Below are 12,993 nucleotides of genomic sequence, written 5' to 3'. Positions count from 1 at the left end.
AAATTGAGGTGTGAAAGCGTAACTAACCAACATACAAAATCAATTTTGACTAGATACTATTAATTCTTGAAATTCATTGCGTAGAAAAAAGTCCATTCTTTTTCCCGCTTACTTGTCTAACATACAATCAAATATTCTAACAAGTCTTTGTTTCTCTTATGGCTCATTTTATTCCTACCACAATCCATATTTTCTTCAATTTTCATCTTCACTTTCAAAAACCAACCTTAAAAATAACTTCATTAGGTTCAATATAAAGTCACATTGCTTATAATCTGACACCCAGAAAAGCTCATTGAATTTAAAAACAAAAATACTTAACCAGCTGCTTCCCGCGTGAAATATTAAATGCATAATTATGTGGGAATCGCTTGCTCGACTCAGAGATAAGCGGTTAAATGATATTTTGGTGTGAAGAGTTTAATTAAGTGACAAATATACTATTAAAAGTAAAGATTTTATGTGGGTCTATATGATTCTTGGCTTTTAAGATCGCCCCGAGTCGAATAAACTTACTCGTAAATGAAAGTGTTGTCGTAGCATTTTCTGATATCTTAAAACATAGCTACAGTTACAGTACGATCAAAAATAGATTCGATTTTGTTTCCCCTAAATTCCTAACGCCCAAAACGCCGGTAATGCACTTGTAAAGCCTTTGGTGTTTCGTGTGTGGCGGCGGGATTGCTTAAATCAGGTGATCCGTCTACTCGTTTACCAATTATACCTTAAAAATACACCATACCATAAAAATTTAGACTACACCTCATTTGAATTGAGTCTTCACTTATAGTCTTATCGAACTTTCGTCAGGTTTCATTTTACTAATCCAATTATGAACAAATTCAATCATACGTAAAAAGTCTGTGTTTCCTGATGGGTATAACCTGGGTGTCTTCAAAGCCCGAGTGAATAGGTTGCTTATGGGCAGACGTGCTCCGTCGTAGGCCCCATCATCACTTACCATCAGGTGAGATAGCGGCCACGTATTATTTAACAATAAAAAAAAAAAAACCGTTGCAAATTCTTAAAATATACACCATCTACTCTATAAAAATAATTTGGTTTATTTCGAAGATCTCCTCGTAATAAATTATAAAGCTCTTGTGTAATAAGATGCAACACAGAATTACGTAAAACCCACCATAGCCGGAGGTGTGTACTCACCTCGGAGGGCCCTTGTCCCTCTTGACGCGACAATAGCACTCCACCATCATTCCTCTCGCGTGAGCACCGATCACTTATTATTTCCTTATTATTATTACTACCGTCACACCATTGTTTGACATTTTCATTTTACCTTGTTAAAATTCATTATTATTTGGGGTCTTGTAAGGTAAAATGTATAGACTTCCTTGGGTGAGAAAGTTGTAACTCCGTCTGTTAACTTTGTGGTCTCCGTTTCAGTTCTTAAATCGGTAGGGGTTTTGTGGTTTTTTCCTAAGACAGAACTAGCTTTAAATCAGTTTACTCTACCTTCATATCTTAGGATATAACTAAACTCATAAATATGTACTATCGAAACGTCAACAAATAAATAATAGTTTATCCGTCAGTGTAGCTAGGTTCGACAAAAGAACTCAATGTCATCTTTAACATTTCTATCACTCATTAATATTTTAAACCATATACCACCTGTCCACAAAAGAGCCCCATGAACCATACCACATCGTATGTCAAAATGAGACAATCCCAACAAACCGGGGGTCTGTCCCTAATAACATTGTCATCGGCAATGCACCGGTAATATCGGATAGACAGTAATTGGCATTTTGTATTAGTATCTCGTAAATTGAAGCTGGCAACTGTGATTCATTGATTTCATAACAGATTTGGAGCTTTTTAGTGTAAACTGTATTCATAGTAGATGACTTGATGATTACTGTTAAGCAATCAGTCGATGATTATTTTAATTGAATTGAATGTCTCGTTTGCGAGGCAAGCTTGAATTCTTGATACGTCTTCTTCTTGAGTCTTTAGGCTCCATCACTTCAAAGCATGTGTGTAACGATAGATTCACCCCCTATAACACGGAACTCATCACACAATTGGCGATGGCTTACTTACTTTTTTGGGGGGAATACATGTTTATTAATTTAGTACAGCGGACTAACATAGTCGTGGTCTCTCAAGATACCCGATTCTGTCTATAATTCTAATTATATTATCTTATAGACCTTTCGTTAGCAGTGGGCCTTATAGGATATTGATATTTACTATGCCAAATCATATCTTACAATACATTCTATGTAATTTATAAAATGTAACTGCTGTAAATAGCCAAAACTTATACCTTTTAATTATAGTGGAATTCATTACCGTCAAATGGATCACTAACTTAATATCTTGGAACTATTATTTGACGTTGAGAAAGTTCAATAGATTAGTCCAATAGTACAGGTACTATCTCATGTAGTGTTCTGATCTGAAAGCTTTACTGCTACACCACTTTGTTATTCCGATTGCACTGTGTCAGCCCATCTTGGAAGAGGATTATTGTTATTTATTGATCAGAACTTCCATCATATTATATTCCCAGATATATGCAGGAATGTTTGTTTACTCGAGCAGATTTGCGCATCCAGAAATTATGTCGAGTGTCCTCCCCTCTCAAATATCCATCGAAAAAATGAATTTATAATTTCTTTCGCACAGGTACACCAATTTACCTGTGCCTATGTTTGAATATTTCAGAGTGGGTTAAATAAAATCCAATTTCGCATATTCATACCGAAACAAAAAAAAATCATAAGTGACTTTCCGAATAAACCCTCGTTAGAATTAGAAATCAACCGTCACTGGCCGAAAAAAAAAAACAATAATTATAAAGCGCGCGTAATTCTAATTCCGAATTCAAATTAAAGCCGCTTAATGCGCGGCAGCGACCCCGTTAAAAAAAAGAGTTGACGAGTGCTCGGAGGGTGGTAATTTTTCATTAATTTAAGTTCACCATTCCCTGTTTTGTTTGCTTTTAATCGCATTTCTAATTAATCCCGTCGAGAATAACGTGACAACTGTCGACTATGGCAGCCATTTTTTCGAGCCGAGTATAGCAGATGTCGGCCGATTTCCATTTGTTTCTGAGATTAATGATTCGGTACGATTGTGAATTTTTCCGGTCGGCTTTTGTTGTTTTAGAAGCAATTTGTCCGCTTACTTTTGTAGAGAGGCAGTCGTTAAAGCCTCCACAAATGATATTGGAACGGAATAAAAAAGTTGCGACAAAAAGGGTTTCACGTATTCGATTCCAGTTGCATGTCAACGGACACTGGTTGATGAATACGAATTAATGCCAACGTCTAAATTAATATTGACGCTTTGGTTTGTAACGTATCTCCCTTTCTATCTACCATTACTAATCAAAATTTATTATCGTCAAGTTTAGTAATTTATAAGATCCACGTAAGTAAATAGGCACGTCCACTATCAAACACTAATATAAATTCAGTTTCCAAAGGCTTCCAAAATCAAATCATTATTATAAACAAAATAAACTTTGAACTTTGAAAGAAATATCATACCTACTTGAATACAAAACACAAAAACAAAAGAATTCCTACGCTGAACAATAAAATTAAGCCTAAAGTTTTATAACAAAACTTACAAACATCTATTCAACCAGCCATCAAAACAAAAATATTGACCAATCAAAAAGTATCACAATTTAACAAAAATAGTTTGATTCCCACTCCCTACGGAACTATACTCAATAATGCAAGAACTGACGCCGGTTTATACCGCACACCACATATAAGTGACACCTCGTATTAAAAACCTACCATCCGTAACTGAATGCTAGTAGTCGTAGGTCGTGGCGTCATTTCCACTTAGTGTACATTCGTACTTGGTATTAAGTTTTGATTGAATTGGACTGTCTGTCTGTAGAAAATGTTATTGTCTAAAAGACGCTTAAAATTGTTTAGAAGTTAGATATATATCTACGTTTTTTTTTTTCTCAGCTAGTTATTTGAAAGATTGACGTGTAAAAGAGTTACATTGTAACCTATTTGCAAAAATAAATATCATTTTAATATGAAATTGTAAGGCGATTTCTTTCTTCTACTTTTGGTTTTGATTATTACCTAAACGCTTCATTTTCTTTTCTTACGAAGTAATACGAATAACCTAACAACAAAATGTTACGTACGCGTCAAATATTTCATCTCCCAACTGTATGCACCTAATTTGTGCACCAAGATTTCTTAGTACCTAGCAATGAAAACCGTTTCTTTCGCATTTTAAATGAAAAACCCGATACTAAAAAGCTTATCTTACAAAAGACGATACACTAAGACAAAGCTGAACAAATAAATATCTCATTACAAATGAAGAACGAAGCAAGGAAGATCACAAATCGTTTTAATATCAGCGCAGTTAGTAAGGCTCGCCTTTATAGTGTAGTACTATAAGTGTCTGGTGCCTGTAAATTTTCGCAGTGGCGATCTGTGGCCGGTCTTTGTGCTATTAATTTGTAATGTCCCCCCTCTAGCCGCCTAGATGCATAGCCAGGGTGTACGTGAGAGCGTATGGGGGGATAAGTCGACAGCTACCAGTTAAGGTTTTGAGTGCGTAGGCTTCGTTGCTAAGTGATGTATCTGTTTGAAGTTTGAGATCAATGGGTTCGTGTCTTTAGTTTCTTAATTGAATTTGGATTTTATGTTTTTAGTTGTATGGTTTGTTTTTGATGGATAGGTTTTTTGGTTACTGTTGTCAGTAGATGTAATTGAAACAAGAATAGACGTCGACTGACATTTTTATTCTAACAAGCTTTTCATCAAATATTTATTTCAAGCAAAGGTTTCAAGTTTCACACGACAAACACCTCACGTACCAAAGATCGACACATCGTCCCCCGAACGCCTACCGATAACACGCAACATATTCCAAATCTTCAGACATGTCATCGTTTTAGTACATCGTACTGAGCCTTTGCCGATCTTCAATGGGGGCCCGCGTTTCCGATAGGATTAAGCCAGACTTACTGCTCGGTCAGGAACACGGCGCGACGCAGTAACCCTCCCCTCCCCGCACCCCGAGCCACACACCCTACAGCCTAACCTCACCCCCGCACTCGCCCGCCGCATTAGGAGCAATCATATTCGACGGCTGCTAGGTTTTGGCATCGGCCTGTGTTGCTTAGCCTCCGCCAGCTATTTGTGGCACAATCATTGGTCTTGTCTTAGTTTGTAATATCGTTTTCGTCTATTTTTGTTAAAATATTCACTCTCCGACCAATAAACTCTGAACCACTATCTGTCACCTAGACATCTCCTTAATAAAGCTCTTTGGCTGTCTCAAGTCAAGGTGGGAGTTGTTAAGCTAAGGCTGCCTAAAAGCCTTGAGCTTTGTGCGTGAGTTTATTACTTACGTTCAAAGGTTTCTTGTGTGCATGTGGTTGTTTGTCCACCAGCCTTTCTGTCCGCGTAAGGCGAAGGGAAGAGCCTAAAGGACACCTGGCTTGCTTATGTTGCCTAGACACTTCTTGTGTACAGTCTAACTTGGATATATCCTACTGTTAAAGTAACTACGGAATACTAAAACAGATTAACTACCTATTCATATTAATTTAAGAATTGTAATTCATGTTCGAATGTCTCAAAATAGCTTGTTTAACAGCTTGAACAAGTCAAGAAAATGATAACTACTAGGTTAATACAAATATGTTAACTAATCAATGATATAATAAGTACTGATTGCAATAGAGATCCATTTTGAAAGCCAAGATGTCTTGCTAAGATCTAAATGAAGAAAATCAGAACAAAATCACAAATTAAGCCCCAGGAGAAATATTATTATTTGGATTTTAGTTTGACTTTTTTTCTATAATGGCAACAACAACTGGCGATCTTCTATAACTTCCAATAAAGTTCTTAAGAAATTTTCAACTATAATAATATCTAAAATCATTGAATAATATAAAAAACAACAATCATCATCATAAGCCAAAAGACATCCACTACAGAACAAAGATCTACTCCATACACTATTAAAATACAAACTAAATCTCAATGAATTTGATACCATACCCTTCTCGTTCACCATCACAGACAACCAGCCATATACATATACATGTCTGTCCGTCTGTATGTATGTATGTATAAGTTGACATTCCGTAACACCCTGGTAACCCACAGGCTAACTAAATAGTCCGCGAGTTCGACAGGTCTAGTCGATGGTAAACATTTTGAAAAACTATAGCTGTTGTCGAAATGTAGGGATTCGTTTGTTCGTACTATTTACGGGTTTGGTTAAGAAAATTGAGGTGTTACTTTTGGATATATAGTTATTGTTAAATGTGATCAAGCATTTTTAATTTTGAACTCACGGGTTTTTAAGATTTTTATTTTTATAGTGATATTACGAGTAATAAATGGCGAAACTCTCCGAAGTCATTGTCATCTAGTTTTGTAGGAGTTTATGGGCCACGCCACGCCGTTACTTACTCGTACCTTAGGTTATCTTTCTGCTTATTGCCTTTCCAAAGAAATTGGAAATACTCGTGAAACGTTGTGAAAAGTAGCTTTAAAGGTGGCCTTATTAAGCTAAATTGGCTTAAATGAGACTAACTCATATAATTATTGTTTTTAGGCTTACTTATTTACGTTACTATGCTATTGGCTCATATTCAGCAGTCGCATTCCGCGACACAAGACTGTCACGCTGCGAGGCTCTAGCACGGATAGAAACTAGCCGAATAAAACCGAAAACATAATAATTAATAAAGCTAAATTGATTTTAAAAACCCCTACCTTTGTTCCTAACTTAAAACAAATTCCTAGAAAACACTAAGTATAAAACACCCATAAAGTTCCTAACTAAACTACATATAAATAAATAATAACATATTATACCTACATATATCAAAATCACTCAGTATTTGTTCGTGACTCCCTAATACGTTTCCAAGTATTAAAGCTAGGGCTAATACACTACTGTCTGAAACTATCATAAACATTTTGATCTCTCTATTCTCGGTATTAGCTATTTCTAGTAATTTATTAATTTTAACCACATCACTGTAACCTCCTGTTTTAGTTACCTCTATTGTATTGAGTTTAGCTTTATTAAAATTAGCGTTTTCTAGTTCAAGAAGTTGTAATTTTTATTTGGGTTGACTGTGAGATTCTTTTGACTATGACTTATAAATGGTGGCTCGAAAGTTTAAGATGCTGCTCATGCATGAGGGTGCTGGTTAGAAACGAACCAATGGCTAGTACCAATGTGAAGTTTTCTGAGTTATATGTTTTTTCTAAGACTACTTAGACACCACTGACAAATGGTATAGGAAAATATCAATATCACATCGTGAGGAAATCTGGGGATAAACCCTAGATTTCCTTACGATGTTTTCCATTTCAATCTATATTACAACAACTATTACAATCTATATCCAATTTCTAATAAATGAAATCGCCAACCAAAGAAAGAATAGGGGTTGTGAAACATTTCAAATCTACTCCATCGTCATCAGATGACTTTATGTGATGTCCATGAGTCCAGAGATCTTCTCATTACTAAAAACAGAGAATGGATATACTCATATTGAAAATAACTTTATACTCATGAATGAAAAGTACTGAGAAGATAAATATATTTACACACACCTAGGTATACTTACTTAAACAGTCAAAACAACTAAATAAATCCACCTCGAGATACTTGGAACTAGACATTCTGAATTACAAACTAGAAATTCTAGTACTAAAAGTTGATCTAATTAATCTAGTTCAAGTTTGTCTTGTAGGTTTAGTGATTACAAACGCGGTTGTCAATCACGAGTTCCGGAGTTGAAGAACATATTATGATATTTTTATTTTATTTTATTTATGTTCAGCCATGGTCGTCCCTCTGCAGGGCAAAGGCCTCCCTACCTTCCTTCCACTTGTTTCTTCGTAGAGCTTTCTGTGGCCAATTATTTTCATAGGTATCTCCTTCTGGGTTAAATCCGCCATCTCCTTCAGGGTACGATATTTTTGGATTTGGTAACATTGGATAAAGCGATATTACGATATTTTCTTACATTGTTCTAACCATACCAGACAAGTAATTAAGATATATTCGTATAAAATCTACTCGTACGACTCTATCTCTTACTAATTCCCTCATCTTTTTGTTCTTACAGCTAGCTTCTTGCAATTGGCACAATAATTTATGTCTTCTTTTTTTATCTATTTCATGACACCATTATTCACATATCTTTCATCTTTTATATTTTAAACATTCTCTTCTTTTCCATCATTAACATTCATCACATATTTTTCATTCCCATCATTACATTTTCTACTAAGTTCCAAGGCCTAATAAAAAGGATTTGTACGCAATATACCAACATAATTACTTACCCACCTTAGTGTAAAGCCCGGTGCAGATAATCGGTACTATGTCACCTACACACCGTATTATTCCCATAAGATATCGGATCAACATATCTTGTGCTCGGAATTTACTCTCCGATTGTAATTAAACGGAAAATATTAAGTTTAATGTACACTGGTAATATAGTTAAGGATTAATTTAGTGGTTTGCTAATATGCAGTATGAATAAAAGTACTGACAAAGTCTAATCTTTTCTGAACGATTAACATAAACGTAGATGGATTTCTTTAAAATGTACTAAAACTCTGTACATTTCGTTTTTTAATGACTAGTAAAGCCAAGCTTTTAAAACAAAATATCTTAAAAAAATCATCATCATCAGCCTATAAGTGACCACTGCTGACTAAAGGACTCTTCTCGCACGGAAAAGTTTTGAGCATTAATCACCACGCTTGATCAATGCAGATTGATTTAAAAACATTAAATAGACTAAAAGTCGAATCGATTTAAAATCAATTCGAGTAATTAACAATACCCACAAACTCATAGAACACAATTCAAATCATACAATTTCAAATGCCGAAAAGAATCAACGGCATCAAAAAAAAAAGAAACAAAATTCAAAAAAGGAACTCGCTAACCCTAAAGCAACAAACAAACCGTTTCGTTCTTCCAACGCCATAATAATCCGTCCTTCAATTGACTCGCGATACCCAAACAGCTGATACACTTTTTCTTCTTCCTACTCTATACACAATGCAAACACCACCGTGTTGCTCACATTCTAAGGTCGATATTCGTGTAAACACATGGGTCCCGGACGAAAGAGGGAACAAAGGAGACGGGACCACGTATCTTGACCTATTTGTGTCGTGCGATTGGTGTAGGTCGTGTTTACTATGTCTGGAAAGAGTTTTTAGAAGGTTAGGAGCTTTTGAGGTTATGTATTTTGTGTGGATTATGTTTTTTTTTATTTTGTAGGTTTTTGTAGAAGCGTTGTAGAGTGGAATAGCTGCTTTTGGGATAGAGTAATGAGTTATGTTGAAGATTAGTTTTAGCAGAAAATTAGGAAGATCTTTGTGTTTTAGCTTGATTTTTGTATGGAGTGGAGAATTTTAAGTTAGAGTTTTAAGTTTTGAATAAATTCTAAATATATCTGTCTCTTAGGTTTTAGTTATAGTTTTAAATAACTGTGAAACATCTAATGCATCTATACAATTACCTTTAGGGTTTTGTCTGACAATATTACTTAATTATACCAACATTCAAAATTAATCTTATAAAGACAAGAGAAGCATTTCATCCAGAAAAAAAAACACTTTAACGGTAAACTATAAAAAAATATTCCCTCTTATTGTTTACAGACGAGTCGGGATGCGAGGCTGATATGCTGGAGGGCGCGGAGGTGGGACGGCACTCGCCGCCCCGGCCGCAGCAAGAGCCCATCAACCTCAAGAATGAGGTGAGTACTACTACATCACACGCTTACTTACAAAGTTACAACCTGAGATTAGAAGTGGGGCGTGATAGTGTTGGAAAGGGAGAAGTGAGATGTGATACTGATGTATAGAAGCAGGGTGATCTTGCAGTAAGACTTGATAGTAATATATCAAGAGCCCATCAACCTCAAGAATGAGGTGAGTACTACTACATCACACGCTTACTTACAACCTGGGATTAGAAGTGGGGCGTGATAGTGTTGGAAAGGGAGAAGTGGGACTTGATAGTGATGTATAGAAGCAGGGTGATATTGAAGTAAGACTTGATAGTAATATATCAAGAGCCCATCAACCTCAAGAATGAGGTGAGTACTACTACATCACACGTTTACTTACAACCTGAGATTAGAAGTGGGGCGTGATAGTGTTGGAAAGAAGTGAGACGTAATAGTGATGTATAGGAGCAGGGTGATATTGAAGTTAGACTTGATAGTAATATTATCAAGAGCCCATCAACCTCAAGAATGAGGTGAGTACTACTACATCACACGCTTACTTACAACCTGAGATTAGAAGTGAGGCGTGATAGTGTAGGAAAGGGAGAAGTAGGACTTGATAGTGATGTATAGAAGCAGGGTGATCTTAAAGTAAGACTTGATAGTAATATATCAAGAGCCCATCAACCTCAAGAATGAGGTGAGTACTACTACATCACACGCTTACTTACAACCTGAGGTTAGAAGTGGGGCGTGATAGTGTTGGCAAGAGAGAAGTGAGACGTGATACTGATGTATAGAAGCAGGGTGATCTTAAAGTAAGACTTGATAGTAATATATCAAGAGCCCATCAACCTCAAGAATGAGGTGAGTACTACTACATCACACGCTTACTTACAACCTGAGATTAGAAGTGGGGCGTGATAGTGTTGGAAAGGGAGAAGTGAGGCGTGATAGTGATGTATAGAAACAGGGTGATCTTGAAGTTAGACTTGATAGTAATATATCAAGAGCCCATCAACCTCAAGAATGAGGTGAGTACTACTACATCACACGCTTACTTACAAAGTTACAACCTGAGATTAGAAGTGGGGCATGATAGTGTTGGAAAGGGAGAAGTGAGGCGTGATAGCGATGTATAGAAGCAGGGTGAACTTGAAGTAAGACTTGATAGTGATGTATAGAAGCAGGGTGATCTTGAAGTAAGACTTGATAGTAATATATCAAGAGCCCATCAACCTCAAGAATGAGGTGAGTACTACTACATCACACGCTTACTTACAACCTGAGATTAGAAGTGGGGCGTGATAGTGTTGGAAAGGGAGAAGTGAGGCGTGATAGTGATGTATAGAAGCAGGGTGATCTTAAGTGAGATTTGATAGATATCTCTATATAAATAAAAATCAATTGCCAAAACTCGAGAACGGCTGCACCAATTTGGTAAATTTTGATCAAAAAAGTCAAAAAAGTCAAAATCATTTATTTCAAATAGACCAGGAAGGCATTTTTGAACGTCAAAGCAAATATAATAATATTAATAACGTCTGTCTGTCGGTCAGTCCTCTAGTGAAGCTATTTGCTCGTTCCAAAGTGTAGATTCCTATGGAGAAGAACGAGCAAGAAACTCCATAGGTTACTCTTTTTCAATCAGATTTACAATACAATTCTTGGTTACATTGTTTCGATTACTTCAACTATGTGAGAATTATTTGTGGAAGGTTTAAAAGGTGAGAAAAAAATATTTGAGGCGATAAGAAGTTTGTCGGACCAGCTAGTCAGTAATATTTAAAGTTAACATAAACTAGATATAGGTTTTCGAGAGTCAAATAGGTACTGTATTAAAAAAAAATGTCTACCGTTAAGCACAGTAAAAAAAGAATTCCCACGAAAAAGAGCAATTTTAGAAACACTATTCAATAGTTGTATCTTTTTTAATATTTGATACCAAAAATTATCAAAATAATTGTTTAGACTTTCATTGTATACAGGGCGGCATTAAAATTAAAAAGTTCTTTTTTAGTTTTTTGAATTGATCATAGAATATTCTAGAAAAAAGTCCCCTCCGTAGTTGGTGGCAGCCCTGTTCGTAGTTGCCCCAACACTGGGTTAGTGGGACGAATTGTCAATGTGCTACATTTATTTTAGCTCTAATTTTCGAATAAAGAAGTCGGTATATCGTTCGTAAGGAATTAAACTAAGTTTAATCTTTTAATAAGTTCACAATCCAAATGTGTAGATTTAGTTTGATAGTATTAATCGGAAAATTCTTGCTGCGAAACAAGATGTTTATGACCTTTTGCTCGCTAGCAGCTTTTAATCCATTGTTGTTGACATAAATTCCAAAAGGACCAGCTAATTTATTTTCATCCCAACACCTCCAAGTTCCACTCTGGCGTACTCTCCAAAAAACAAGGCTGTCAAGCTCGCCACTGCTACTTAACTAACACGTGGCCTTTAAATTGAAAACGCGGACAAAGTTGAGTGCGAATAAACGCGCTCGATCCTCAAGTGGCCGCTCGGCTCGCCAAAAAGACGACGACATCCCCTGGCTCAAAAGGTCCTCGCAAAGACTAAACATTCGTCGCTTCGTTAGTGCCCCGCGAAAAAATCGCCATGCGATTCGACGCCGACCAATCTGCTCCGCACTGCCGCAACCTACTTGCCTCAGAATCTATAGTATCGATTAGTGAGCGCTTTTTTACCCACACGCACTCACACACCGCCGCGGCGGGGCCAGCCTTTTTAACAATCTTTTTTTCGTCCACCCCTCTCCCCCAAAACCGCCATGTCCATTGCGCGGATGCAAAGACCACCCCTCTCGCCCCACCCCTCATATAGCAGCATTGAAAATGGAATTTCCATGAGTGATGGAGTGTCAAACGGGAAGTGAAAAAACGGAGAAAAAGTACATTATGTTAATTATTGAACGCGTGCTCCGTCCGAGTTTAAATTGAATGTCATGTCGTACGCGTCCGTCGCGTCGTCGTGTCGTGGAAACGCACGCTTTTACTCTTCTATTCCGTTTCGTGTGTACGGTATAATTTTTAATTTTTATTCTCTGTTCGTGCTAAATTAATAATCGCACATGTCGAAATTCAGACAACCCGTATATTTTGTATGTAGCAAATTTTGTACAAAACACGATTGGTAACTTTTGGCTCGAACACGTGGACTTAGCGGAACCATATTATTAGGTTTAATCAAAATTCAACGCTATTTACGTGCCCGTAAAGCTGTTAATGCTA

At 36.5% G+C, this 12,993-nt stretch overlaps 1 protein-coding gene across 12 annotated transcripts in view; it reads left to right on the top strand.

The window, feature by feature from the left end:
• Positions 1-12,993, top strand: part of LOC118268866 (POU domain, class 6, transcription factor 2) — a 149,536-nt gene that overhangs the window by 28,240 nt on the left and 108,303 nt on the right. For 10 of the 12 annotated variants that reach the window (XM_035583633.2, XM_035583635.2, XM_035583632.2 and 7 more), the window contains one exon: positions 9,678-9,775. In XM_035583633.2, coding sequence (XP_035439526.1) covers positions 9,678-9,775 — 98 coding nt within the window. Of the gene's footprint in view, positions 1-9,677; positions 9,776-10,692; positions 10,783-12,993 lie in introns of those variants that run through there. The other 2 variants (XM_050702791.1, XM_050702784.1) reach the window with 1 other exon arrangement.

Source organism: Spodoptera frugiperda, chromosome 2 (genome assembly GCF_023101765.2).
Source record: "Spodoptera frugiperda isolate SF20-4 chromosome 2, AGI-APGP_CSIRO_Sfru_2.0, whole genome shotgun sequence".
In the NCBI taxonomy this organism is placed as follows: domain Eukaryota; kingdom Metazoa; phylum Arthropoda; class Insecta; order Lepidoptera; family Noctuidae; genus Spodoptera; species Spodoptera frugiperda.
Note: the sequence above shows the minus strand (reverse complement) of the source record. Positions and strands in the feature narration are given on the sequence as shown.